General features: G+C 63.5%; 3 protein-coding genes and 1 pseudogene across 5 annotated transcripts; all 4 read left to right on the top strand.

Moving 5' to 3' along the window:
* The first annotated feature begins 5,365 nt into the window (after positions 1–5,365).
* LOC141970491 (amine oxidase [copper-containing] 3 pseudogene) lies at positions 5,366–6,967 on the top strand (annotated as a pseudogene).
* A 2,521-nt stretch (positions 6,968–9,488) lies between these two features.
* Positions 9,489–14,194, top strand: AOC2 (amine oxidase copper containing 2). Its single transcript, XM_074926786.1, has 4 exons — positions 9,489–11,058; positions 12,800–13,085; positions 13,284–13,413; positions 13,910–14,194. The coding sequence occupies exons 1-4, from the start codon at positions 9,489–9,491 to the stop codon at positions 14,192–14,194; spliced, it is 2,271 nt and encodes a 756-aa protein (XP_074782887.1).
* A 734-nt stretch (positions 14,195–14,928) lies between these two features.
* AOC3 (amine oxidase copper containing 3) lies at positions 14,929–19,480 on the top strand. 2 transcript variants are annotated; one of them, XM_074926970.1, is made up of 5 exons: positions 14,929–17,211; positions 17,309–17,509; positions 17,595–17,598; positions 18,347–18,476; positions 18,625–19,480. In XM_074926970.1, exons 1-5 carry the CDS (start codon positions 15,642–15,644, stop codon positions 18,925–18,927), a joined length of 2,208 nt encoding a protein of 735 aa, XP_074783071.1. In that variant the 5' UTR covers positions 14,929–15,641; the 3' UTR covers positions 18,928–19,480. The 2 variants fall into 2 exon arrangements, with proteins under 2 accessions (XP_074783071.1, XP_074783070.1); XM_074926969.1 differs by lacking the exon at positions 17,595–17,598 and having other exon boundaries at positions 17,309–17,594.
* A 3,921-nt stretch (positions 19,481–23,401) lies between these two features.
* On the top strand, positions 23,402–26,645 carry G6PC1 (glucose-6-phosphatase catalytic subunit 1). Of its 2 annotated transcripts, none has more exons than XM_074926750.1 (5): positions 23,402–23,631; positions 24,336–24,445; positions 25,188–25,290; positions 25,530–25,645; positions 26,082–26,645. In XM_074926750.1, exons 1-5 carry the CDS (start codon positions 23,402–23,404, stop codon positions 26,591–26,593), a joined length of 1,071 nt encoding a protein of 356 aa, XP_074782851.1. In that variant the 3' UTR covers positions 26,594–26,645. The 2 variants fall into 2 exon arrangements, with proteins under 2 accessions (XP_074782851.1, XP_074782849.1); XM_074926748.1 differs by having other exon boundaries at positions 25,188–25,296.
* Positions 26,646–27,136: the final 491 nt, after the last annotated feature.

Genomic DNA, 27,136 nt, shown 5'->3' with positions numbered 1-27,136 from the left:
GGCTGGGCCCCACTGCCGCGCTCGCCCCTCACAGAGACGGGGGCACCTGCCCCCGGGGCGCCACCTCGCCCCGGGCCCCTTCCCGTCCCGTTCCGACTCGGCAGAGCCCGTCCCCTCTCTGCCGGCTCGGCTCGGGGCAGAGCGCGGGGCAGTGCTTGACACCGGGGCTGGTTGTCCTGGCTGGCCACGAGCCCAGTCGGCTCCTGCTCCCGTTGGCGATTTGACCGGAGCCGCTTCCTGGCTAAAACCACGGGGCTCCACGTGTGACCTTTCGGCGTGAGGCGCTTTGCCCGGCGGGAGAGGGGAGGGGCCGGCTCTGGCGCGAGGGTCCCGGTGGTCTCTGCGCGGGGTTGCACGGACCCGCTGTCTCCTGGCCCCCTCCCGCCGCCCGGGCAGAGCCGCCAGCTGCCGCAGCCGGTGCCTGGGGCGGGCCCCCCCCCGCGGGGCCGTGGCAGCCCCTGTCGCCCTTCCCCTGCAGAGGGCACACTCGCGTGCCTGGTGACTCCTCTAAGCCGCCGGAGCGTTCCATGGTCCAGTACAAACCCCTTTGGAAATGACTGGTTGTGTTGCGTCAGTTTTCGTGTGTGGCGAGTCGGCCCATAACGCTGCAGGCTCCAAAATTTTCTTATTTATAGTATTTCTACTTAAGTCCCCTCTTCAGGGAACATGAAATAATTTGTTTCAGGAACCTCGCTGTTTCCCGGGTCTCGCTGTTACACCTGTATATTCTTATTGTGCAGTAGCCTTAATAGTTGTGTTAACCTCATTGTAACAACAGTGACAAATGGACTGAACTTTCTCCCCTTCTTTTACTTTGTTTTTGTTTCTTCTGCTTCCACACCTAAGAGCCATGTTGTCTCTTGCTGGTTTCCCAGGGATTTGCCCGGAGTGTGGAGGGCTGCTGGCCCTTGCTATAGACTCTTCTGTTGTTGTTTGTAGTAAGTCAACTCTTAGTCTTCCCGCTAATAAATATTCAGTAACAAACCAACTGCGTTCTAGCTGCCGTCTGGGAGCAGCACTTCCCCTTGTGTTTCTTTGTATTGATTCCTTTTCATTTGTTCAGCTCGCTTTGCCAGATGAAAGTATGTAAACTTTTACCATGTCAAGAAATTAAAATAAGGTACTTGGAATTCTTTTAAGGTAGCCCCTTGTGTGTGATACTGAGCTCTCAGGCTGTGCAGTGTTCCTGTCTGTCCCGGTCCTGCCTCTCTCGCATCCAGTTGCTCCTTCCCTGCGTTCTCTCCCTGTGTTGAGAGCTGCTGTGTGCTGCTTTGTAGGTTGTTTCTGTTCTTTCAGCATCCCTTCGGTTTGGCCCACAGTCTTGGGTTTAGCGTGAACTGTCCCATCTCAACCCAGTGTGTAGGACTGGGGCCATCTCAGTTAAGAGACGCAGGAGGTTTGTGTGGTGTTTCTCCCCGACCTGCAGCCTGCTGTGTGGGTGCCTGGGCCCTGTGCTGGGGCGTCTGCTGGGCACTCGGTCCCGTAACTCTTGGCCACTCTGTGTGTGCCAAAGGAAACGTGGGGCCCCCCGCGGTCCCCCCACGGTCCCCCCGCTTCCCAGGGCATCGTCCTTGTTCTTGTTGTGCTCCCTCCTGTATCTGCTGGGCTGCAGAGACCTCCCCGGTGGCCCTCCCGCTCCCTCAGCGCCCCGGCCACGCGCCGCAGGGCTGCAGCCCCCTCTGAGGGCCTGGCCCCCGGGAGCTGGGTGCCGGGATGGGGCTCGGTGGCACGTCCAGTCCAGCCTCAACTGCAGCCGCTGGGGAGCGAGCAGCCGCCTGCCCCGCGGTGCTCCCTGCCCCGTGGGAACGTGCTGCCGCCGTCTGGGGAGGGTGGGAGTCGAGCTGGAAACGGGCCGCTGGGGGCCGACGCGGCCGTTGCCGGAGCTCAGAGGCAGGACCCGACGTGGTGTTGCACGAGGGGGCCCTCCCCGCCACAGCCAGAAGAAACGGAGCCCCGGGAGGCCCCTGCCCAAGCCCCGTGCGAGGACGGAGCCCCCGGGACGGTCGTCGTGGCGGGTGTCGGCAGGGAGCGGGGCTCATCCGCGGGAGAGCCGGGGGGGGCTGTTGTCCGGGACCTTCCCCCCTCGGTCTCGGTGGTTTCTGCTCTGATCTCCAGGAGAAGTGGCAGCGTGCCCTCGGGTCTCTAATTCACAGGTTCCGGAGACATCCCAGCTTATATGCAGTGACCGTTAAAACTTGAGAGGAGAATAAAGGCACAGCAGTCGTGTACAGACGCAAACACTGCCAGAAGTGCAGCCAGTGTGGGTAAGGGTCAAGCAGTTTCCGCTGCTCCGCTCTACACAGGCTGACCCTGTGAGATGAGAGAGTGGGGGTTTTCCAAAGTCTGGGCTCTGGCTTGGGGCACGCTGAAGACTTGCCCGCGTTGGGAGCGTTGCAAGGGGTTTCCTCGCTGTATCTTTACCTGGCTGCCTGGCAGTCACTGGCTTGGAGCTTCCCTGAGCCAGAAGCTGTCTGTCGCTGGTTTTGGTTTCTATAAATTTCAGACTATTTTTTGCCACCTGTACCTTTCTGTGCGAGCGAAAAACAGCGAACTCCTCCCTTGCTTTGTCTGGGAGACGTGGGCAACTGAGCAGATTAAGATGTACTGATGGGTTGTACCTCGAAGCAGCCACGTAGCCAAAATAACCCTCGGTGGGGTGTGAGTGCCTGTGAGGTGTGGGGGCGGTGGGCTGATGGGGCTGGGGAGCTGGGTGGTGGGAAGAGGTAGGGGCACCCAACGGCTCACAAACAAGTTATGCTGCTGTTAGCGAGACATGTAATTTTTGAAATTCTAGGTTAGTTTTAAGCTGCTTCAGGCTTCTTTTGGAGAAGGTACGCAGGCACTTGAGTGGTGTGTGTGGCCCTTAAAGATCCCTGGTTGGTTTTCATCAGTAGGGCACTGGCACGGGTTTCCTGGCTCGGCAGGCTCAGTTAATTACTCTGTTTCCTGAAATTTCTGCTGCAGGATGGAGATGGATTTAGGGCTGTTCTGTTTATTCTGAAACAGAGCTCCCAGAAAGTGCAGGCTGGTTCCTGTGTTGCTTGTAATGGGCTTTAAAAGTCCTCAGCTTGAAAAGTACAGCAGGAGTGAACGGTGCTAAATAAGGTGGGATTAGACACGGCACCGGTGGCACGTACCCTGTAGCGGGGCAGGGGCAGCACAGAAAGCTTCGTTTGTGTCCTCTGTATCCTGCAGGCCTGGGGCGTGTGCTGTGGGTTGGTTTGTCATGGGGATGTCATTACATGTTAGCGTTTCTCTTTTTTTCCAAACGCCCGACGTGCACAGCACTGAGAGTATTCCCACACTTTATTTTCAGACGTCTCCCAGGCGAGCTGCAGGGCTGAGCTGTGATTTGTGGGGCAGTAAGGCCTGTGGAGTTTATCTGGTTCTCTCAAACTAGTGCTGTGCAGCTCAGAAATGACCATCTGTAATTGCAGCCTGTGCTTTGGCTTTTAGGGACTTGGGAAGCAAAACCAAGAAGCAAAGTCAAAACCAAATGATCGGCTCCTTTTGTACTTTAAGGAAACGTCAGGGTGAGCGTCGTGTGGGCCCGGAGGTTCGTGCCGCAGCCTCAGCCGTGCGGGTGCGTGTTGCAGCGGGACCGGGTGCGTGTCCCCGGGGGCAGGAGCCGTGTCTGGGCTCTGCCCTGACCCCAAGCTGGGGCACGGCGCTGCTGCTCTGTGCTCGGCATGCAACGCATACCGTGTCCTAGGCTCACACCAGATGGGAATTTTCTTTTCAAGCCTGACCTCAAGTAGTCCTCAAAGCCTTGTGGGCATTGTGGATTGAAGGACTGACTGGGAAATCAGCATTTCTTTGCTTAATTTGGGGCTACTGGGAGGGATCTGATTGTGCGGCTGGAGGCCGGTCGAAGGCCGCTGAGAGCGGGCGGCCCCCGACACCTGCAGCTGTGCATCCCGCGTCGCCAGGGCTCTCCCCTCATCTCCCCGTCTCTCCCCGTGGCTCGTGCCCGTGCCGCGGAGCGAGTCCCTCTCCTGGCACGGTGGCCGCGGGACTCGGCTGCCGCGGCTCTGCGGGTTTGCTGGCGCGCCAGCCGGCGGGGCGGAGGCGACGGGTGCTGGCACGGAGCGGGCGTGCGTGTCCCCGGCCTGCGCGGCTGCACCGGGCTGGAGAAGGCTGAGGCTGCTCGCGGCGGGAGGATGATGGAGCGCGGCCTCATGCCTGCCAGCGCGGTGTCTGGGCGGCACGGCCGGAGGGGCCGCGGGGGAGCGGGACAGGGCTGGAGGCTGCTGCGGGGGGGCTGCCTCCCACCGGGAAACTCTGACTGGAGGAGGGAGAGAAGGGCAGGGTGAGGTGAGGTGAGGCTGGCAGCGGGAGTGGAAATGTTGGGTCGAATCTCCAGCCCTGGTTCTCTTGGACGCCTTGTGCTTCCCAGCACCAGCCCAGGGCCAGGCAGGGACTGTGGCTAACGGGGAGCATCTTGTCTGGCCGCCTCGTTCTGCCTGGGCTGCGGGACCAGCCGGGACCTGCCGTGGGGGCAGCGGCAGTTGTTCAGCCTCGGGCAGAAACCCTGGAGGCGGCTGCACAGCGGCCTGGCACCACACGACAGCAGGCGCTTGGGTGCTGCGGGTCAGGGGTGGTTTTGTCCTTGAGGGAACTGCACCTCAGTTTATCTTCGAAGCAGAGGCCGAGGCAAAAGCTGCATGATCTTTTTAGTGGAATGCTGGGGGATTAATTGGCTCGTGGCTGCTCAGAGGTGCAAACGAAGAGCCAGTAGTTCACAGCACATTGGGGCCTGAATCTCATCCTGAACTACATCCCTCCACGCCTGCCAGATATTTTCTCCTACTACACAGGTGGATGTGTTTTCAGCAAAGGCTCCCATGTGGAAGATTTTAAAAAATAAAATAAAAAGTAACTCCAAGCTTGGAATCATGCTGCCAGGGATAATGTTTACAAGGAAGCAGCCTGGTAAACAAGGAAATTCAGTGAGTTGCAAAGAGGTGAAATTCTACAGTGTGGCAACAATTCCCAGCTTGTCGGAGCCTCACAGTAGTCCCAGCCACCTCAGGCTGACTGCAAGTTCTTCGTTTTTACAGGCGGGCTCAGGAAGCTAGGTTGGACTGAAAAAGTAACAGAATTACGTGAAACTTGTCTGAGTCACTGACCCTGCATCTCCACTAGTTCTTTCAGGGCACTGCTGTTGGAGGAGGACAGAGGAGGCTGCAGCTGAGAGAGGAGATCTGCCCTTTCTGGTCACCACGAATTTCAGATCTCCTCCCCTAGCCTCTCCCAGTCCTTTGTACTTGCCCTGCTAATCCGTCCAGTGCAGCGTAAACTGACAGAGGCAGGAGCTACAGCCCTGCTCAAATCCGCGGTGGACGCCACGGGACCAGCAGCAGGCATGCACGTGAGGACCCTGCTCATTGTCCTGGTCCTGGCTTTGGCCACGATATTTGCCTTAGTCTGTGTGCTGCTGACCAGAGGAAGGGCCCGCGGGACGTGCCAGCACCGGCCCCCGGAGCAGGAGGACAGCGGTGACGGGCAGAGCCTGGTCTTTGCGGATCTGACGCCCGCAGAGCTGGCGCAGGTGGTGCGGTACCTGCGGGGAAGCCTCGGGGTGCGGCTGGTCGACGCCTCGCGGGCAGAACCCTCCGACAGCTGCATCGCCTCCGTGGAGCTGCAGGTCCCCGCCAAGGCAGAGGTGCTGCGGTTCCTGGACGGGGCGGGGGCTCGCCCCCCGCGGGAGGCGCTGGCTGTGCTGTACTTTGGGAACCAGCCGGAGCCCAACGTCACCGAGTACGTGGTGGGTCCGCTGCCGACGCCGGTGTATCACCGGGACGTGACGGTGCAGAAGTACGGGGGGAAGGTGCCGTACTACCGCAGACCGACGCTGGCTGTTGAGTACAAGCAGATTGCAGCGTTCTTGAAGAGCCGAGTGTTCACCATGGCTCCATCTTTCATGCGTCAGGTAATGGAGTACGACGGAGCCAGTCTGGCAGCGCTGACAGCCGCTCCCCGCGGGTTCCAGTCTGGAGATCGGGTCACCTGGTTCGTTTTGTTTCAGAACGTGAGCGGGTTCTTTGTGCACCCGGTGGGGCTGGAGGTGCTGGTGGACCACAGCAGCCTGGACACGTCCCAGTGGGCGGTGAGCAGGGTCTTCTACAATGGCCAGTACTACAGGGACATGGAGCAGCTGGAGAGCGCCTACGTGCAGGGTCGCATCAGCGTGGAGAAGGTGGGGAAGGCGCCGCAGGACGGGGACTTCTCGTCCATGAAGCCCCGGGTGCCTGCGGCCGCGCTGTTCCCGCTGCAGTTCGAGCCGCAGGGCCCCCGCTACAGCGTCAGGAACAACCACGTCCTCTTCCAGGCCTGGAGCTTCTCCTTTGGGATGAGCGTGCACAGGGGCCTGCGCCTGTTTGACGTCCGACACAAGGGGGAGAGGGTGGCCTATGAAATCAGCGTCCAAGAGGCGCTGTCCGTGTACGGCTCCAACTGCCCCGGAGGAATGTCGACGCGGTACATGGATGGGAGCTTTGGCATCGGGCGCTACGCCTCCCCCCTGGTGCGAGGGGTCGACTGCCCCTATTTAGCAACGTACCTGGACGTGCACTACCTGGCTCATTCCCAGGTCTCTCAAGTCAGTAAAAGTGCCCTCTGCATCTTTGAGCAGAACCTGGGCTCCCCTCTGAGGCGCCACTACTCCAACTTGCAGTCGCTCTACTACGGGGGGCTGGTCAACTCCGCTCTGGTGGTTCGCTCCATTGCCACCGTGGGCAACTACGACTACGTGTGGGACTTCATCTTCTACCAGAACGGGGCCATCGAGGGCAAGGTCCAGGCCACGGGGTACGTGACCTCGTCCTTTCTCCACGGGGATGGCCTGAGATACGGCAGTAGGGTCTGGGAGCACACGCTGGGTACCGTACACACCCATTCCATCAACTATAAAGTGGACTTGGACGTGGGAGGTAGGTCTGGGTCTTCCTTTAGTGTTGGCTGTTAGACTGGAAACCCCAGAGCTTTGGGGCGATTGCCCCCCGCTCTGCAGAGTCCCTGATAACTGACATCAGAACTCTGCTTTTTCCCTCTCCTAATCTCTTCTTTCACTGCAAAATTATTTTTCTAAGTATCAACTAGTCAGTCAAGGTCAGGGAGTTGAAGGCGGTGAGAATTGTCTGGGAGCTCTGTGTTCAGCCCAGGGAAAGTATGAAAGGTAGCAGCTGAAAAATGTTTGTGTTTCCTTGAGGCCTCATGTCTGGCAGGGTGCGTGTTGCCATAGGCATGGCCCGGCAGACGGGGAGACACGGCCCTGTCTGAGCACTGGAGGTGTGAGCCTGCGCTGCTTGCGCCTGCTGCTGGTCCCCTGTGGTCCCCAGCTCCTCCGAACTTGGGAAAGTCCTTTCTGTGTCCCGACTGCCCGGTGTAAAGCTGGACGGGGGCTTTGCAGGGCCGAGCTTGCGCAGCTCTATCCCTGCTCCTCTTTTGAGGAAACGCTTGTAAGTTGGATCCCGAGTCTCGGGCTGCAAAGCCGCTGCAGCGAGCCAATGAATTCCCCTGCGCCTGCTCAGAGTCACGGTTTTTGGCGGCGGATCCCTGCCGAGGGTTACTCGAGTCCAGCCCTTAGCTGCTCGGTCTGGCAGGCTGCGCGGGGAAGTGCAGGCACCCGCCCTGGGAGGCACCGGGATGCTCAGCCCGAGGGCGGCTTCGCTTCCCTTAAAGCCGTTCCGGTAGCTGCAGTCGGGGTGGTGCAGGGCGGTGGGTGCTGGGGGCAGATGGCAGCAGGAGTTACCGAACCTGCTCCTGTAAAGGTAGGGGAAAAGGGTTTAACATCTGCATGGGACCAAAGAGACCGCTGGTAGGCAGTGGACTGCATCTGTACCGGCCCGGGGACAAACGCAGCTGCAGTCGCCCATGCCGTGTCTGGGCCGTGGGGAGTCACCGGAGACCCGGGGGTTTCGAGCTCCGCGGACCCCATGCGAGCCTTCAGTCCTGGTGTGTGTCTGCTCCTGGCCCTGCTGCGCTGCAGGGGTTTGTGTGGCCTTGAAAGCTGCTGCTGCTGTCGTTTCGGTCAAAGCCAGGGCTGATACTGGTGCCCTCCCTGTAAGCAAGGCTCAAACCCCGCCAGAATACAGCTGTGTGTGGCGGCAGGGTCCTGCCCTGTGGCTGCCATGCCCCTCGGTTCCCTGCTCTGTTTACGGAGTCTGAGCTCTGCCTGCTGCAAAGTGCTCTTGGGAAGAGTTATGGAAAACCCCAGCCTGTTGCCCTTGGGGAGGGAGGGCAGCCCTGCCCGAGCAGTGGCCTTGGGGCCGTGCAGGGTGGACGATCCCCACCTCCCGAGCGCAGGGACTGCAGCGGTGGGTCATCTTCCACGCAGGTTTCTTGGATCCTGATCCGAGGCTGGTGTGGGCCCGGCAGGGAAAAAGGGCAATTAATCCCTGGCTGGAAGCGAGGATGAGAACGTACGTTCCTAAATGAACGCGATCACAAGAGTGGTAAATTGACCCAGTGCCGTAGGGGTTTCGGCCCCCGCCCAGCCCCTCCTGCCTGTGCCTCAGACTGTCCCCACCAGGAGGGTGTGAAGTGGGCCAGATCTCCGGCAGCCGGCCTCGGCGCGGGGCTGGACGCGGGGGGAGCAGCTGCCTTACACCACGGCGGGGGGGCCCCGGTGGCCTCCTGCTCGCTGCTCTGCTCGCCAGGGAAGGTCCCTCGAGCCGTCAGGACTACGAACAGTTTCCTGACAGTAACTGTTCCGGTGTGTGGCAGCCCTGGTCCAAGGATCGTGTCTGCTGGAATGGGGTTGGGGTGGCCAAGTGGGGACAGATGTGTCCCCTTTGTCATCCTGCAGCCTCTGCTCGTCCTGCCTGTCACTCGCAGTTGCTGCTGGGGGTTCGGCGGGTGCTGCCTGGTCTCAGCGAGAGCTTCCTCCTCTCTTGGCTAGTCTGCCCACAGCTGGAGCCAGGCTGGACCTGCCAGGTCGCTTCTCTCGGGGTCGGGAGGGACTTGGAGGTGACAGAATGGCGACAGGAAGCAGCATGTGGAGGTGCTGGGGAGCTGGCGGCTCTTGAGCTCTCCTGGGGAGCCAGCCCTTCCTGGGAGCGGGGCTGGTCCCAGGGCACCGGTGTGCGGACGGACCGGGCTGCCTGGGCCCACTCCTGTGGCATTGCCGTGCTCCCCCCAGCTGGGACGGGGTGTCCTGGGAGAAGCAAAGGCCCTTGGGCAGCACGAGGCCGGGGCTTTGTGGTGTCACCCTGGAGCGGAGAAACCCATCGGTAGCTTGGACAGTGAGTCAGACACCGGCTCCCCAGCTGCCTTCCTCGGGGTGTCTGGGGTGGCGAGGAAACAGGCTGAACTGGCCGGGCCCTGTGATCTCCGAGACCCGTGCGAGCTCCAGGCTCCCTCCCCGCCTCGCAAGCGACGCCTCTACGCCCACAGTCGGCAAACGAGTTAAGAGTTGGGGCTGCAGGAGAGGGACGTGTCCTGGATGCTGCAGCCGAACCGCACGCGTGGTCTCGGCACTCGCAGAGATGAACCCCAGACTCTCCTACGTTATCCTGGCCGGGGCTGCGGTGATAATCTTCGTTCTCTCCTGCGTGTTACTGAGCAGGGGGAGGCAGTCACCCAGCTGTGAGTCCCAGCCCCGCATCGTGGAGAAGGCGGGATCCACGAGCCAGAGCCTGGTCTTTGCGGATCTGACGCCCGCAGAGCTGGCGCAGGTGGTGCGGTACCTGCGGGGAAGCCTCGGGGTGCGGCTGGTCGACGCCTCGCGGGCAGAACCCTCCGACAGCTGCATCGCCTCCGTGGAGCTGCAGGTCCCCGCCAAGGCAGAGGTGCTGCGGTTCCTGGACGGGGCGGGGGCTCGCCCCCCGCGGGAGGCGCTGGCTGTGCTGTACTTTGGGAACCAGCCGGAGCCCAATGTCACCGAGTACGTGGTGGGTCCGCTGCCGACGCCGGTGTATCACCGGGACGTGACGGTGCAGAAGTACGGGGGGAAGGTGCCGTACTACCGCAGACCCATGCTGGGCAGCGAGTACGAGCAGGTTGGGGCCTTCTTGAAGACGGTGGCGTTTGCTGCAGCCCCGATCTTCCTCAAAGAAGTCTTCGAGTATGATGGCACCAATGTGGCATTTCAGAGCACAGCCCCTCTTGGATTCCAGTCTGGAGACCGTAAGTCCTGGTTCACCGTGTTTCAGAACGTGAGCGGGTTCTTTGTGCACCCGGTGGGGCTGGAGGTGCTGGTGGACCACAGCAGCCTGGACACGTCCCAGTGGGCGGTGAGCAGGGTCTTCTACAATGGCCAGTACTACAGGGACATGGAGCAGCTGGAGAGCGCCTACGTGCAGGGTCGCATCAGCGTGGAGAAGGTGGGGAAGGCGCCGCGGGACGGGGACTTCTCGTCCATGAAGCCCCGGGTGCCTGCGGCCGCGCTGTTCCCGCTGCAGTTCGAGCCGCAGGGCCCCCGCTACAGCGTCAGGAACAACCACGTCCTCTTCCAGGCCTGGAGCTTCTCCTTTGGGATGAGCGTGCACAGGGGCCTGCGCCTGTTTGACGTCCGACACAAGGGGGAGAGGGTGGCCTATGAAATCAGCGTCCAAGAGGCGCTGTCCGTGTACGGCTCCAACTGCCCCGGAGGAATGTCGACGCGGTACATGGACGGGAGCTTTGGCATCGGGCGCTACGCCTCCCCCCTGGTGCGAGGGGTCGACTGCCCCTATTTAGCAACGTACCTGGACGTGCACTACCTGGCTCATTCCCAGGTCTCTCAAGTCAGTAAAAGTGCCCTCTGCATCTTTGAGCAGAACCTGGGCTCCCCTCTGAGGCGCCACTACTCCAACTTGCAGTCGCTCTACTACGGGGGGCTGGTCAACTCCGCTCTGGTGGTTCGCTCCATTGCCACCGTGGGCAACTACGACTACGTGTGGGACTTCATCTTCTACCAGAACGGGGCCATCGAAGGCAAGGTCCAGGCCACGGGGTACGTGACCTCGTCCTTTCTCCACGGGGATGGCCTGAGATACGGCAGTAGGGTCTGGGAGCACACGCTGGGTACCGTACACACCCATTCCATCAACTATAAAGTGGACTTGGACGTGGGAGGTAGGTCTCGGCCTTGTCTCTCCTTTGGACCTTTCCTGAGTACTGTTAGACTCCAAAAACTCGGCATTTTTGGTCCTTATACAGATTTTTCTCTCCCCACAGGGGTGGCACAGCGTGCTGACGCAGAGCTGCCGTTCTTAGGGCAGTGACGAGCTACTCTTGTACAGGGGTGGGTTCCCCTGGCCCGGGCAGTTGCCCACGGGCGCCGTGGGCGGCTTCCCAGGGTGGGTCACGCCAGCACCACCGTGGGCCCTCCCCTGCCCTGACGGGAAGCGATCTGCCCGCTGTAGCCTGTGCAGACGGACCCAGCCCCGGCCCTGCCCCGTCGGCCTCGAAGCCTTCAGGGCTCTGCGGAACTTGGGATTCTTCCCTCTGTCCCTGTGCCGAGCCCCAGGTGGGCGTCGGAGTCGATGAAGCCGGGCGTTGGGCTGTGCTTTCCCGCTCATGTTCCTGCTTCCTGCGGCTTTGTGGAGCTGTCCCGCTGCCCCTGTGCGAGGGGGACAGGCAGCTGCCCGCTCCGCAGGGCTGCGGGCAGAGCAGGCCGGTGCCGGGCAGGCAGCTCCGGGCTTTCGGCCATGCTGCGTTTGCCGGGTATGGGGGCTCCTTTGCTCGTGGCAGCAGCTGGAGCATCGGCTGCAGGTTCTCGGTCTTCCCTCACTGTTTGTGCCACACACCTGTCCTCGCCCTCCTGCTGGAAACGCTTTTGCTGTGTGCTCCTGCCAGCTGCTAAAAATTTCCCAACTTCATTTTAATTGGGAAACACAAATGTTAAAACTCTCCCATGTGGTTTTAGGATGAATTTTGAGGATTTAATTAAAAACAGGGGATTGCAAAACCTCAAGCACAGGGAAAAGGCAGATGAAATCAGACTGTCACTGCTGTCGCTGGAAGGGGAGGTGTGGGGTTGGAAGTTTTGCTCACATCAGGAAAGGGAAGAAAATGAGCACAGGGGTGGGTGGGGTGTGGATCCTCTTCCATGGGGCTCAGGCTCCTTGTGCCGACCTCGATGGCAGCCCTGGGGCTCAGGCACAAGACAGTGCTCAAACCTTCCGGCACGGCCAGGGGTTCAGTCTGAAATGGCCTTTGCACGAGCTGGAAACTCGCGTGGGGCCGAGGGAGGGGGTGCGGGGGGGGCGTTACGGTGCTGGGCAGCGGCCCTTCTGCCAGCCCCGCGCTGAGTGCTCCCTGCAGCTCTTTGCCATCTTGCCCCCAGGTTTATTTGCTCTTGTGCCCCTCCTGTTGATCTGAGCCTCTGGCTCCTGGCTCTTCTTTGCGGAAAGACCTGACTGCTCAGCTCCGCTCCAGTTCTGTGATGTGCAAATGTGCCCAGAGCCTGGGACCTTCCTGGTGCTTTCCAGCTCGCAGGACGGTGCTGATGAGCAGAAACACGGTGCCTGGGCTGTCAGACGCTCGTGTTAATTAGGCTGTGCTTGCACCGGGAAGCAAACCTGTTCCTCTGCGCCGGGACGAGGCTCCCCCCTTCTCCCTCGCAGCAGGCGAGAGTCCCCGTGGCGGTGGTGTCCGCCACAACATGGTGCTGCCTGGGTCAGACACGTACAGTCGTGCCGCCGGGATAAACGCACACGGCGTTCGGTCACGGCGCAGCGGTGGCTCTCACGGGCAGGACCCACTGCTCAGAGAATGCCGTGCAGGAAGGGAGGATGGGGAGAGCGGGCTCTGGCTGCAGGGATGTCTGTGGGAACAAGCGACGCTCCTCAGTGACTTTGCTTTTGCTCCTCAGGGGTGAAAAACTCCCTGGTGGCCCATGACATGGCGTTTGAGATGGTGCGGGCTCCCTGGAGCCCAGAGCAGCAGATAGAGCGGCCACGACTTGCCAAGAAAGTGCTGGACACGGAGGACCAGGCTGCCTTCCGGCTCCAGTCGAAGATGCCCAGATACATCTACTTCGCAGCCAACAGCAAAAACAAGTGGGGCCACCAGCGCGGCTACAGGATCCAGATCACCAGTTCTGCGGGGGACCATGTCCCCGAGGGCAGCTCCATGGAGAGGGCCATCAGCTGGGCAAGGTCAGGCTGCTCTGGCGGGGACGCCCCCAGCCCCACAGGGTGGGGAGGCACCGCGCGGACGGTCCCTGGTGGGGGGGCACGGGGCGGACACTTGCCTGGGCCAGGGTTGTGCCGCAGGAGTGGGCTGCGCTCCGCAGCCTCCGGCCTTAGCGCTGCCCTGCCCCAGGGGGATGCTCCTGGATTTTTTCTTGTCCTCAGGTACCAGCTGGCCGTCACCCGGCGGAAGGAGGAGGAGCCCACCAGCACCAGCATCTACAACCAGAACGACCCCTGGACGCCCACCGTCGCCTTCGCTGACTTCATCAACAACGAGACCATCACCAACGAGGTGAGATGGGGTCCCCCGGGCTGAGCGGGAGCCCCAGCGCTGCCCAGGGGCCGGGCGACCCTGGCGCTTCTCGCAGGACAGTGGGCTCAGGGGGGAGCAGCAGCCCCAAGGTTTGGGCATCCCCTTCTCTGTGTATCTGCTCGGCGCCTCAGTCAGAGCGCACAGATCAGAGCACAGAGTGGGAGCTTGTTTCTCCCTACAGAGAAATGCTGGCAACAGGTCAGGAAAATCTCTGCGAGGCCAAAGCTTGGCCGCGGGGGTCAGAGCAAGGGCCCTTCTTCCGGGTGGGTCTCTGTGGCCGTGGCTGCGGGCAGGTCTTTGGGGAAGGGAGGGGACCTTTCCCAGGAAGGGAGAGCTCGGCACATGGGAACACGGCTGGGCTGGAGCCTGTGGGGTTCCCCTCCTGCTCTCCTGTAACTTCCCAAGGGCCCTGCACAGATTCCAGCCACTTCAGGGTTCTGAAATAACTGTGGTCTTGTGGCTCTTCCCTGCCCAGGACCTGGTTGCCTGGATAACCGCCGGTTTCCTTCACATCCCACACTCTGAGGATATTCCCAACACTGTGACAGTGGGCAACTCGGTTGGCTTTCTCCTGAGACCCTACAACTACTATGACCTTGACCCCTCCATATACTCACACGACGGCGTGTTTTTCACCAGCGAGCAGGACTTCACGGCCTGCGAGGTCAACCCGATCGCGTGCCTGCCCAAAACCGCCTCTTGTCTGCCAAACTTCCCCCCGTTCACCTTTGATGGTTTCCAAAACATGAGCAGGCTTTAATGCTACAGGACGGTGTTAGGAGACACCATCAGAGACACCAGGTTGACTGTTCTGTCTCAGATTTTCAGTTTCTTAGTGAAGTTGTCTCAATTTGCAGTTGTACAATGACTTAACTTTTTATCACTGCTTTTAAAATAGCGCTCTTCAAAAGGGAAGTGTAGTCTTTCTGGCACAGTGCCAGACGGGAGTCTACGTTATCTCTGTTAATTGCTGAATTTGAGTCTGTTGCAGGAGGAAAGTGAGGAGAAAATCCTGTTCCTCTGCTGTAGAAGCAAGTGCTGTGTAGTGCCTCTCAGGTTAAAAAAATGAAAATGGTTCTGGTCTGTGCGCTCTCCAGTGTCTTGTTCTTGTGACTTACAGCAGCCTCCGCTGGGTGGGGGGACGATGCTGGGTCTCTGCCACGTGTCCTGTGAGGCTCTGGGTGTCCGTCCGGGCACGGGGGGGCCCAGCCGGAGAGACGGGCTGGAGGAGTCCCCGGGCACTGGCACCGGGCGCAGCGGTTGCTCGGGGTGACGCTGGGGACGGGGCCAGGAGCCGCTCCGGCTGCAGCTCTCGGTCACTCGCCGCTGGGTGCGGGCGAGGGAAGCAGAGGGGGCGGTCGCGGGGACGGGCCTCGCTGTCCCCACGGTGCCTCTGTGTGACGCAGTCGAGCCTCAGCCCCGCGGGCAGCGTCGGGGCCAGCTCAGCCCGGCCCAGGCTGCGGGCCAGGGTCACAGCAGAGCCCACGCGGGCCAGGGTCACAGCAGAGCCCACGCGGGCCAGGGCGCGGGAGCCATACGGCCGCTGGCGGTGTGGCACGGCCAGAGCTGCTGCCCATTTGCCGGGGTCCTGGGCGTGCTCTGGAGCCCTCGAACCCCCCTCGCAGCCCCGTCTATGCCAGGACGCAGCCCAGGATCGAGAGGCACCTTCGGGGGGTGACGAGCAGCTGTCCCCTGGCCCTCCCGCCTGCAGGACCGGCGCCTTCCCAGGCGCGGGGCGCTCGGCAGCAGCGGGCGGTGCTGCGGGGTCTGCGGAGGGGCAGGATGGGGCCGTGGTGCTGTGCTCAGCACCGAGGAGCATCGTCCCGCAGCCCCTGCTGCCTGCGCTGGTGGGTGAGAGGAGGGCGTGCAGGGAGATGCATTTGTTTCTCCCAAGTGACCGGATCCATCCTCCCCAAGGTCTGTGTGTGGGACGAGACGGGAAGGACAGATGCAGAAACATAAATTTTACTTAAAATTGTGACTTGCTGGGGGAAGCAGAGCAAAGCTGGCTTTTGCAGTTCCCAGCAAAGCTAGGACAGGTCTGAGAACACCCCCCTCTGCCTTCCCCACCAGCTCCTCTGGGCTGTTCCCTGTTGAGAAAACGGAGAAGAAAAGCCCAACCAAACCCGGCCCCTTCTGCCGACGAGTTCTGGGAGGATTCTGCTGCTGGAAACCTGCCCCGCCAGACTGCGGGAGCTCTCGGAGACATGAACATGAAGACCCTGCTCATCGTCCTGGTCCTGGCTTTGGCCACGATATTTGCCTTAGTCTGTGTGCTGCTGACCAGAGGAAGGGCCCCCGGGACGTGCCAGCACCGGCCCCCGGAGCAGGAGGACAGCGGTGACGGGCAGAGCCTGGTCTTTGCGGATCTGACGCCCGCAGAGCTGGCGCAGGTGGTGCGGTACCTGCGGGGAAGCCTCGGGGTGCGGCTGGTCGACGCCTCGCGGGCAGAACCCTCCGACAGCTGCATCGCCTCCGTGGAGCTGCAGGTCCCCGCCAAGGCAGAGGTGCTGCGGTTCCTGGACGGGGCGGGGGCTCGCCCCCCGCGGGAGGCGCTGGCTGTGCTGTACTTTGGGAACCAGCCGGAGCCCAACGTCACCGAGTACGTGGTGGGTCCGCTGCCGACGCCGGTGTATCACCGGGACGTGACGGTGCAGAAGTACGGGGGGAAGGTGCCGTACTACCGCAGACCCGTTACCGCTAAGGAGTACGTGGATATCAACACCCTCATCCAGCAGGAGCTGAGAAAGGCCCCACGCTTCCTCACCACGTGCTGCGAGTCCAACGGTACCGACCTGGCCATCCTCACGACAGCCCCACGGGGCTTCAAGTCCGGCGACCGCACAACCTGGTTTGTCCTCTTCCACAATGTGCCCGGCACCGGCTACTACCTCTCGCCGGTGGGGCTGGAGGTGCAGGTGGAGCACAAGGACCTCCACGTCTCCCGCTGGCGGCTGCGCCAAGTCTTCTACAACGGCCGGTACTTTGCCAGCACAGGAGATCTGGAGGATGCATTTGTGGCCAACTTGCTGGAGGTCGTCAGGATCAGGAAGCCCCAGGCTGACGCAGTGCTGGGCTCAATGCGACCCCGGCACCCGCCCGTATCCCCGGGTCCGCTGCAGTACGAGCCCCAGGGTCCCCGCTACAGCGTCAGAGGCAACCGTGTCACCTTCCAGGGCTGGAGCGTTGCCTTTGGCATGAACCCCAACTCTGGCCCTCGCCTCTTTGACATCAGGTACCGCGGAGAGAGGATTGTCTATGAACTGAGCCTCCAGGAGGCCGTAGCCCTGTACGGCTCCAACTGCCCCGGGGGCATGTCGACCCGCTACCTTGACGGCAGCTTCGGCATCGGCAGGTTTGCCTACGAGCTCGTCCGGGGCCTCGACTGCCCCTACACTGCGACCTACGTGGACCAGCACTACCTGGCCGAGTCAGAGACCCCCAAAACCAACCAAAACTCGCTCTGCATTTTTGAGCATGATGCTGCCCTCCCTCTGCGGCGCCACTTCTCTGACTCGCAGTCCTTGTACTACGGTGGGCTGCGGAAGAACACGCTGGTCATCCGTGCCATCTCCACTCTCATCAACTACGACTACATCTGGGACTTCATGTTCCATGGCAGCGGGGCCGTGGAGGTCCGCGTGCACGCCACCGGCTACATCAGCTCCTCCTTCTTCCATGGCCGAGGCACCAACTACGGCAACAGGGTTGGGCCCCACACGCTGGGGACGATGCACCTCCACCACATCCACTACAAGGTGGACCTGGATGTCAACGGTAGGTTTGGGGTCTTCGCGCGTGGCTGCACTTCGCTGTGGGCTGCGGCTCTGCCAGGGGCACGGAGCTCAAGAGGGTTTTCCCTTCTGCTGCACAGGGCAGGTGAACTCCCTGGAGACCCAGGACATGGGCTACGAGCTCGCAAAAGAACCCTGGAGCATGCAGAACACCATCGAGCGGCCGTACCTCCGTAGGGAAAGGCTGGAGAGGGAGGACGAGGCAGCGTTCCCGCTCAATGCCCCCGTGCCCCGCTACCTCTGCTTTGCCAGCCCCTTCCCCAACAAGTGGGGGCATCCGCGCAGCTACCGGATCCAGATCACCAGCTTCGCCGGGGAGCACCTGCCCACCAGCAGCCCCATGGAGAGATCCATCAGCTGGGGCAGGTGGGTGCCAGGGCTGGGGCGTGCGCAGCTCCCACCCCCCTGCCGCGGCCTCAGCCGCTCCTGCCTCGCGGCACGGGGGGGCCGCTGCCTCCCAGCCAGCCTGCGTCAGGCTGCAGCAAAGGGTTAAACAGCAAACGCGCATTTTTTGTCTCTGAAGGTTCCTTGAAAAGTTGCTCAATGACATCTGTTCATAGTAGTTCGCAGGCAGGATCTGACCCCAGATAAGATTAATTTAGAGCGATTACATGTGTTTTTCCCTTTGAGGGTAGCCAGGCTTTGGGATGAACTCCCAAGGAAAGCATTGGCATCCCCAGGTCTTGACATCCTCAAGTGAGGACAGAATGTCTCTTGGAAGAAACTTGGGATAAACACAGAACTGGCTCAGAGCCGGGGTGGAATTTAAGGGCTCATGTTCTGGGGGAGGCTGTAGGAGTTAGAAGTGGCTGTGGCTGCAGTGAGGGCGTCAGGCAGTGAGCAGCAGCGTCTGCACCTGGACACGTTCATGTTTCCCAGCTGTGCTGGAGCAGCCGTGGGCAGCGAGCCCCTGCGAGCCCCAAGGTGCCGGGGCTGCTGCCTGTCGCTGCCACGCGAGGCCCTACAGCCCCTTCCCTCCCTGGCCCAGGCCGGGCCGGGTCCCCCGGCACACGCCAGGGAAGCACCCGGCCCCGCGTGCCAGTGCATCCCCGGGCGGCGATGCCGCGGCCCCCTGCCCCGCACCGGCGCAGACGGGCCCCTGCTCCCCTCGCTGGCAGGTACCAGCTGGCCGTCACCCGGCGGAAGGAGGAGGAGCCCACCAGCACCAGCATCTACAACCAGAACGACCCCTGGACGCCCACCGTCGCCTTCGCCGACTTCATCAACAACGAGACCATCACCAACGAGGTGAGCTGGGGTCCCGGGGCAGGGGGGAGCTGGGCACTGCGGGTCCCCCCTGGCTCCTGCCTTCACCCATCCCACAGCCAAACTGGGCGGCTGCTGGGCCAGAACGGCCCGGCTCAGCCCAATGGCGCCCGGCTCCCCTCCTGCCCAGGACCTGGTGGCCTGGATCTCCGTGGGGTTCCTGCATGTGCCCCACGCCGAGGACGTCCCCAACACGGTGACCGTGGGGAACGGCGTCGGCTTTTTCCTGAGGCCCTACAACTACTTCGACGAGGATCCCTCAGTGGATTCGCCTGACAGCGTCTACTTCAGCAGCGAGGAGGACGCCGGAGTGTGCGGGGCCAACCCCCTCGCCTGCCTGCCCCACGCCACCGCCTGCAGCCCCCGCCTGCCCCCCTTCCGCTATGGGGGCTTCCGCAACCTCAGCCTGGCGCGGCCGCCCGGCGGGATCTGACGGGGCCGGGGCTGTCGCTGCGCTTGTCCCTGCCAGCGAGGACGCTGCTGCAGGTGGACTCAAAGCCTCTGAGAAACAGCCCCTAGGAGTGATTTTTGGAGACTCCATCCAGGATGCCACCCAAAGTGCTGTGGGGTGCCCACGGCTGCTCTCCTCCTCTGGGACTGGGGCTCCCACTGCGTCCCCAAGGTAGGTCGGTGCACACAGGGCCAGGGCCGGGCACTGCACAAAGCTGCAGCCCCCCTGGAGCCCAGCGTTTGCCCAGGGTGGCAGGAGCAGGTGCTGTGGCAGCCTCTGTGGCCTGGCCACTGCCTGGGGGCATTGGGCTGAGGGGAGCCGGCGGCCTCCACCCCGGCCCCAGAGCTGCTGCAGCTCCAGGGCTGCTGGGGCCCAAGTGACGCTGAGTTCTGGCTGCTGTGGCAGTGCCAAGCTCTGGGACAGGGACAGGGCACTGGGCTGCACTGGGAACCCGCAGGAGCTGCTGGGCTGCGGGACGGGTGCTCCCCGGGCTGAGCTGCCCCATGTCCACCCTTCCCCAATAAACAGGCGCTTGGGTGCTTTTTCTGACCCAACTGTTGCGTCGCTTGTGGGTGCTGCTGTGACTCGTGTGGCTGGTGGCCAGAGCCCCGGCACTGCTGATACTGCAGGCGCTGGTCCCCCGTAACAGCCAGTCCTGGCTCGGACCCACGGTGCTCACAGGGGCCCGCGGGGCCAGTTCCACACCCAGCACGGCTGCGCGAGCGAGCACCGACCGTGCTCTTGGACCCCGGCGCTGGCAGGAGGCTCCCGCTGGGGAACACGGGACAAACAAGGGAGTTAATGTGTAACGGCTGTTCTGAGCCGCATTAATCGGTTCTGGCCTTGGCTGCTGCCCGGCGTGCTCAGCCCCTGCCGGCGTGGGGACCCTCGCTCCTGCACCCCCAGCTGCCTGCACAGCCCCGGGCCGTGGGATCCTGCCGGGCTGGGCTGGGGACACCAGGAGCCTTGGTGAGGCCGGTTCAGCTCCAGCCACGTGGCCTGACCCTGGCATGTGGCTGCAGATGCCAAGCGCTGTCCCGTGTGTCCCTGGGGACATGGTGGGTGTCCGTCCCCTCTGAGCCTCCCCGCGGGAGCTGTGTCTGCCTGGGGCCACGCTGCGATGGGCTCGAGAAGCCCTAAGGGCAGCAGCACGTGCCCCTGGGACCAGCTCGGCTCGCTGCGGTGCAGGAGGGGACGTTGGGCAGGAGCAGGCAGCCCAGGGGCATGGCTCAGTGCAAGGTGGCAGCGGTCCCTGGGTGCCCTGGAAGGACGGGGGGGGGCGCTGTGCCCCAGGGGCATTCCTTGGGGGCAGCGGGGGGGATGCTCCCTGCAGGGGGAAGGTTGCGACCTGCCGGCCGACTCCCTGCTCGCCGCTGTGTGCCCACGTGTTTGCGAGCGCTGACTGGACTCTGCCCGCGTGCTGATGCAGGTGAGACCGGACACGCTCCCGTGCTGGCGCCGACCCAGCTCGCTGCCCAGCCCCAGACCTCGCGGCAGGCTGGGAACTTTCTGGATGAAGCGCTGGTACCCTGTGCAGCGCGTTGCCTTACAGCACCGGCGTGTGCTGCACCTGCAGGAGCTGCAGCCAGTGCCTCGGGGATCGCGGGGACACCGTGTCCCGGAGCGAGCCGCTGCCATGGCCGGACACAGCTCCTGGTCTGCCAGCTGGCCCTGGGCTCGCTGCGCACAGCCCCCGCTGCACAAATACAGCACCCCTAGCCCGGCCCCAATCCCCCCCGGAAAGCCGCCCTGGCCAGTTCACAACGCATGTCCCTGGCCAGCGCGGCTGCCCGGTGCAGGGGACGGGCTGGAGCCTGGCACAGCACCCCTAGAGCCGTGGCCAAACCGTCCAGGATGAAAAACCCTGTGGTGCCCAGGTCAGCAGCCTCCGCCGGCCCGGCCTGCCCAGGCTCCACGCGGCACCTGCGGGGCCGGGGATTTACTCGAGGGACGAGGCACGGAGCTGCGCTGGGAAACCTCTGCCCTGTGGGCGCTGGCAGCTCCGGCACAGACCTGCCCTGCGGCACAAGCGGCCCGGCTCTGCACTGGGGGTGCTGGACTGTGCTGCTCCGTCACCGGCACAGCCCCGTCACCGGCACAGCCCTGTCACCGGCACAGCTCCCTGCGGGCTCCCGTTGCGTGCCGGCCCCCGCCATGCTGGGAGGGAGGAGGTGGCTGCTCCCGTCCCATTTCCTGGCCTCTCCCCTCCGCAGCCCCGGTTTTCCCGCAGTGACTCTTTCCAAGGAGCCTGGAGCATGCTAGTCCCCATCCCCCATTGCCTTTTGCCCCCATTTTCTGCTGTGAAATCTCTCAGGGAGATTATTGCTGACTGTTTCAAAACATTTTTGACGCGGAAGCCAAGTCCATTGCATTCCTTCACGCTGGCCAAAGCCATTCTCAGTTGAGAACCCTGGAATGAGCTCCTGGGGAATTAGTTTTGCAAGAGTAATTCCATTTCTGTACAAACTTCTGCGTTGCTGGGTTTTGTTTGCAGGTTGGGAGCTCAGTCAGGGTCTGGGACGCCGGGGTCCCACTCCCCTGGGCGCAGCGAGGGAGGAGCAGCCCTGGGCAGGGACGCACCTGGGGCTGATCCTGCAGCGCTTCCACCGCTTCTCTCCCGGCACTTTCCTCTCCTTCGCGCGTGTTCCCAGCTCACGGGTGGCAGCTGGGTAATCGCCACTTGGCAGGACCAGCGTGAGCCTCCAGTGCTGCCTCCCCCCCCACGCAGCCCCAGCTGCCCCTGGGCCCCCAGGGGACTGACCTGGCCCGGGCCAGCCTGGGCCGAGGGTGCTGAGCTCAGGGTCAGGCTTCGCTGTGCCCTCGCTTCCCTTTTCCCAGGAGCAGCAGCCCTGGGGCGATGTGAGGGCGCGGGGGGGTCCCGGCAGCCCCTTGGTGCTGAGGACGAGCTGCCCGCAGAGCACGTGTGTTCTGCTCTGTGACAGCAGAGCTGCCCCGGCAGCCCCAGCCCTGCGGGCCGATGGAGGCAGGTCTCTGGTCATCCAGCTGCCCTCAGAGCACGGGCGCTGGCGGGTACGATCCCTCCCCTGGGCCTGGCAGCTCCCAGAGCGCCTGTGCCTGTCCCCCAGGGGGGAAGGTTTGCCATGGCTTTGCTGTTAGAGCCCTCAGCTCTCTGGGCCACGTGCAGGCAGGGGTCAGGATGCTGCCCACTGCCCGCCCTGCGCACAGCTCCCAGCGGGCAGGGCTCAGCGCTGGACGGGGCCTCTGCCTGCTCGGTGCCGTGGCAAGCGGCACGCGGGTAGCGGCACACGGGTAGCGGTTCAAGGATCTTGACCTGAACTTTCTCGAGTAGGGAGATAAGTGATGCATTTTCACTGGCTGCTAATCATTAACGCCTTGTTGCCTGTTTTGCTGCAGCGGGCTCTGGCTGGGCTCCCTGTGCCACGGGGCTGCGTGTCCACACGCCAGCAGCCGTGGTGGCCGGCCAGAGCTGGGCAAGGAGGTTCCTCAGGCTCCTGGAAACAGCTCTCCGTGTCACTCGTTCAGTGTCACCCCCCCAGGACGAACAGGGTGATAAATCTGCAGTGACAGTGCGGCGGCGAGGCCGGGGTGGGGAGCGGCTGCGGGCAGGGGCCTGGCAGCAGCTGGACGAGTGGCGTGTTCGGTCTGTCCCCGCAGCTGGGGTCTGGGGGGGCAGTTCAGTGCAGGGGGGGCTCAACCCAGGGCAGCTGGGCTGGGAGGAAAGCCTTCCCTCACTGGGGACCTCATCTGCAAAGGCCCTTTAACCCCACATCCGAGACCATTGCGGGCAGGCAGGAGCTCCCAGGCCTCGCTGTGTGAGGCTGCGGGGAGCTCCGGAGCCTGGAAGGTTCCCGGCGTGCAGAGTCCTGGTTAAATCAGCCTGGCGATGCTCTTCCATCCCCTGGAGGTTTCAGCGGGTGGGGAGTGGGCAGCCTGCCCCATGCCATGCGTGACCCTGTCCACATTCCTGGGCATCCCTGCGACGTTCCAGGTGCTTGGGGTGGTGGCAGAGGGAGGGGAGGAACATCCCAGTGCGGAGCTGCAGCAGCGCTGTTGGCCCAGAGCGCGGGGACTTGAACCTCCCCCGATAACGGGCGAACGCGGGGGTTCAGCAGGAGCTGCTGAGCGGTTGTGCTGGGCTGGGGCTGCTGGATCCCTCCGAGCGAGGCAGCCCCTGCGCAGCGCGGGGCGGGGACGGGGCGGGGAAGGGTTAAGGTGCTGCTGCTGGAGCCCCCCGCGCTCTGCCGGGAGCCCTCAGAGCCTGTTTTTCCCTTTTACGTAAGTTGTTCCAAACATGTTTGTTACAACCCCCTGCCGATGCACCTTTGGCAAAAGTGGTTTTGGGTCCAAAGATCAGTGCTGGGACAAGCGACCTGCCCGCGGCAAACAAGAGCCCACAGAGTATAAAACCTGGCGGCGCGGCAGAGCGCGGGACAGCCCGGGCAGCGCCGAGGTGCCGTGGCTGCCGAGGAGGAGGATGGAGGCCACCATGAACCTCCTGCACGACACGGGTGTCCAGGCGACGCGCTGGCTGCAGCTGCGCTTCCAGGGCTCCCAGGACTGGTTCCTCTTCATCTCCTTCGCTGCCGACCTCAGGAACGCTTTCTTCGTCCTCTTCCCTATCTGGTTCCACTTCAGCGAGTCCGTGGGCATCAGGCTCATCTGGGTGGCCGTGATCGGTGACTGGCTCAACCTCATCTTCAAGTGGTGAGTGGCCCGGCGCCACGGCTCCCTCCAGGCGTGTTGGCACAGCTGGACTGACGCGGGCCAGGTGTGGGCTCTCAGTCTTGATGTGAATGTGAAACAAGGACCAGAGTCCGGCCGCCAGCCTGGCAGTGGTGAGGGTTGCTCTTTCCCGCGCCGCGCGGCATCGGCTCGAACCTCCTCCCAGCAGCCAGGCAGAGGGATGGAGCCTCCCGCAGAGCCCTTCACCATCCGCTGGGGCTGCCCGGGGCCCCTCCCCACGCCTGGCACGGCCCACACGCACGGGCTGCGCCCCACGTCCCCACGGCAGGGCCCGGCAGTGCGGCCAGGGGGGCTGTGCTGGCCACCCCCCCTCTGCGCCTGCCCCGCAGTGTGGATCTCCGGGGCTGCCCACACGTGTGACAGGGACGGGTGGGCTCTGCCCCGGTACCATCATGGACAGTTGCTCTTGACCTGAAAAAGGCTTTGAGGGAGAAGACACCACTTGTCTTTCTCAGCACATCGATGCACTCCTGGGCGGTTCTTGCTCTTCCCTTTCCAGGGCGGGGATGGGGACACATACAGGCAGCCTTAGCTGCCAGGACCAAGCACCAGCTGGACGCTGTGTCTGCCCTGGACTGCTCCTGAGCCCTTTGCCTCCTCCAGCACCTGTTCCCACCCGCTCTGGTGCCCAGGACCCCAACAGCCCCCTTTCTCCTTTTTTTCAGGATCCTCTTTGGGGAGAGACCATACTGGTGGGTCCATGAGACGGACTATTACAGCAATACCTCTGCCCCAGAGATCCAGCAGTTCCCACTCACCTGCGAGACTGGCCCAGGTAGGGTCCTCCGGTGCCTGCCCGGGGACCTGCACATGCTGCTCCCCACTCCAGGTCTCGGTCCCCACGGGGAGGGTGTGCTGGCACGGTCGGTGCCGTGGCCAGCAGCACTTGCCCTGGCCAGCTCTTGAGCAGGGCCGTTATCTCCGCGCCGCAGCGCCGGCCCCCGCCGCACTCCCGGGGACACCGGCCGTGCCTGCGGCGGGCGGAGGCAGGGCAGCCCCTGCGCCGAGCAGACCTTGACCCCTGGCGCAGACGTGGCGGTTCAGCACAAACCCCTGCCCGTGCTCGGCCTCAGCCTTGGCCCCGGCCGCGCTCTGCGCTCCAGCCCCAAATGCAGGCAGCCGCGCCGTGGGGAAGGGGTTTGCCCAGCTCTGGCTGTGCTTTGCCCGCAGCTTTCCACGGGAGCCAGGGGAGGCTGCAGGCATCCCTGCACTCCCAGTGCGCGCCGCCGAGGACGGTCAGTGCCCTCTGCCCTGTCCTGCCTGGCAGATGGGCTGCAGAGCCAGAGACGTGCTCCCACATTGCCCCTGCTCTGCTGGTCCCTGCTCCAGCCTCACCTGTGCCCAGGACGGAGCCGGGTGCCTGCTGTGGGGTGCCCAGTGGCAGAGGGGTGCTGGGTGCTGTGTGGACCCAGTGCCGCAGCCTCTGGAGCCGGGGCTGCTGCTTCGGAGCCCTGCGGACAGGAGAGCGCCACCCACTCTGATGGGGGGGTCTGACCTGGGGCTCTCTTCTGGCCCAGGGAGCCCCTCCGGCCACGCCATGGGCGCAGCAGGTGTGTACTACGTCATGGTGACGGCCCTCCTCTCCTCTGCCAAGGGGAAGAAGCAGTCAAGGACGCTCAAGTACTGGTAAGCTCTGCACCAAACCCACCGTGCTGGGCAGAGGCTGCTCCGGCCCGAGGGACGCACCGCAGAGCCCATCAGGGCCCAGGCTGCGGGCAGACACCGGCCGCGGCACCCCGGGAGGGGCATGCACGAGGACAGGCTCAGCGGGCAGCTGGGCGCTGCTCAGGGCGTGCGATGGCAGCGCCCTGGGCAGCACGAGCCGGCCCTGGCACCGACGTGGCCACCTGCCCTCGCAGGGTGCTGTGGATGGTGCTTTGGATGGGGTTCTGGGCAGTTCAGGTCTGCGTCTGCCTGTCCCGAGTCTTCATTGCCGCCCACTTCCCCCATCAGGTCATCGCAGGGGTCATATCAGGTGAGTGCATCGGACCCCCAGTCCCCTTCCCCACGGCACCGGGTGCTGGACCGCAGCTCCTGAGCACTGGCCTGACGGACACACGCGGGGTCGTGATGCAAAGCTGCCTCTGTGGCTCCGCAGTTCCTGCCCTCGTCGTCACGGGCAGGACGTCCTCCGGGCAGGGCTCTGCCAGCCGCTGCTGGGCTCTGAGGGACAGTGCCTGTGGCCCGAAGGCACAGGCAGGGCAGGCTCGGGGGTGTCACTGGGCGAGGGAGCAGAATCAGCCGCCTGTGAGCAGTGGGGCCAGCTGTGGCTGCCAGGGCAGTCAGCACCGCAGGGAGCACCGGGGTCGCCCCTGGCACGTCTCCTGCCAGAGCACCCGGCGCTGTGGGGTCCCCTCGGCTCCAGCACTTGCTGATGGGCGCTGCCTCCTCTCCCGCTTCCTTACCGGCAGGGATGGCCGTGGCCAAGACCTTCCAGCACGTCCACTGCATCTACCACGCCAGCTTCCACCGGTACCTGGGCGTCACCTCCTTCCTCTTCAGCTTTGCCCTGGGCTTCTACCTGCTGCTGCGGGTGCTCGGCGTGGACCTGCTCTGGACGCTGGAGAAGGCGCAGAAGTGGTGCGCCCACCCTGAGTGGGTCCACATCGACACCACCCCCTTCGCCAGCCTCCTCCGGAACCTGGGCATCCTCTTCGGGCTGGGGCTGGCCCTCAACTCCCACATGTACCTGGACAGCTGCCGGAGGACGCAGGGCCGGCAGCTGCCCTTCCGCCTGGGCTGCGTCGCTGCCTCCCTCCTCGTCCTGCACCTCTTCGACGCCTTCAAGCCGCCCTCCCACATGCAGCTGCTCTTCTACTTCCTCTCCTTCTGCAAGAGCGCGGCCGTGCCGCTGGCCACTGTCGCCCTCATCCCGTACTGCATCTCCCAGCTCCCGGCCGCGCAGAGCAAGAAGGGGCTCTAGGGGCGTCCCCGCAGGTAACGGTGCCCCCCGGGCAGGCGGCTGCCCCGGCGCTGGGCTTGGGAGCAGTCATCGGGCCATGGGCGCACCCCAGCCGCTGTTTGCTCCCCACGGAACCGGCCCCGCGGTGGGAGCAGCCCGCGGAGCTGCGCTGGCGGCACAGACCCACAGTGCCAGGCGCGCTGCGGGCTCGGGCGCTCTGCGGCCGGCTGATGGCACAGCGAGCCCCGTGCTCCCAGGACTCTCCTGGTGCCCCCCGCTCCCCCGGGACACAGTAGCTGCGGGGGGGAGACCCTGTGCTCACGGGGACGCGCCCCGCGGGGAGCAGGGTGCTCATCCAGGGGCGCTGGGGCTCCGCTGGTGAGGCAGCTCCGTTACAGGAACAGGCACTCTGGTTTGGAGATAAAGCTCCGGCTTGCGGGAGCCCCCCAGCCCCGAGGTGTTCAGCAGTCACCGCTGCAGGAAGCAGCACGTGGTACATGTATGTGTGTGTATGTCACACGTGTCTACATACACGTGCGGGTGTGTCTGTCCACAAGAAGCGTG

The sequence above is a fragment of the Athene noctua genome, chromosome 25 (genome assembly GCF_965140245.1).
Source record: "Athene noctua chromosome 25, bAthNoc1.hap1.1, whole genome shotgun sequence".
Lineage (NCBI taxonomy): Eukaryota > Metazoa > Chordata > Aves > Strigiformes > Strigidae > Athene > Athene noctua.
Note: the sequence above shows the minus strand (reverse complement) of the source record. Positions and strands in the feature narration are given on the sequence as shown.

Coding starts and splice junctions, on each gene's coding strand:
- G6PC1 (XM_074926748.1), top strand. CDS start 23,402: ATGGAGGCCACCATGAACCTCCTGCACGACACGGGTGTCCAGGCGACG. Junction 23,632..24,335: donor CTCAACCTCATCTTCAAGTG/GTGAGTGGCCCG, acceptor CCTTTTTTTCAG/GATCCTCTTTGGGGAGAGAC. Junction 25,646..26,081: donor CATCGCAGGGGTCATATCAG/GTGAGTGCATCG, acceptor CCTTACCGGCAG/GGATGGCCGTGGCCAAGACC.
- AOC3 (XM_074926969.1), top strand. CDS start 15,642: ATGAACATGAAGACCCTGCTCATCGTCCTGGTCCTGGCTTTGGCCACG. Junction 17,595..18,346: donor AGATCCATCAGCTGGGGCAG/GTGGGTGCCAGG, acceptor CCTCGCTGGCAG/GTACCAGCTGGCCGTCACCC. Junction 18,477..18,624: donor ACGAGACCATCACCAACGAG/GTGAGCTGGGGT, acceptor CCTCCTGCCCAG/GACCTGGTGGCCTGGATCTC.
- AOC2 (XM_074926786.1), top strand. CDS start 9,489: ATGAACCCCAGACTCTCCTACGTTATCCTGGCCGGGGCTGCGGTGATA. Junction 11,059..12,799: donor AGTGGACTTGGACGTGGGAG/GTAGGTCTCGGC, acceptor TTTGCTCCTCAG/GGGTGAAAAACTCCCTGGTG. Junction 13,086..13,283: donor AGGGCCATCAGCTGGGCAAG/GTCAGGCTGCTC, acceptor TCTTGTCCTCAG/GTACCAGCTGGCCGTCACCC.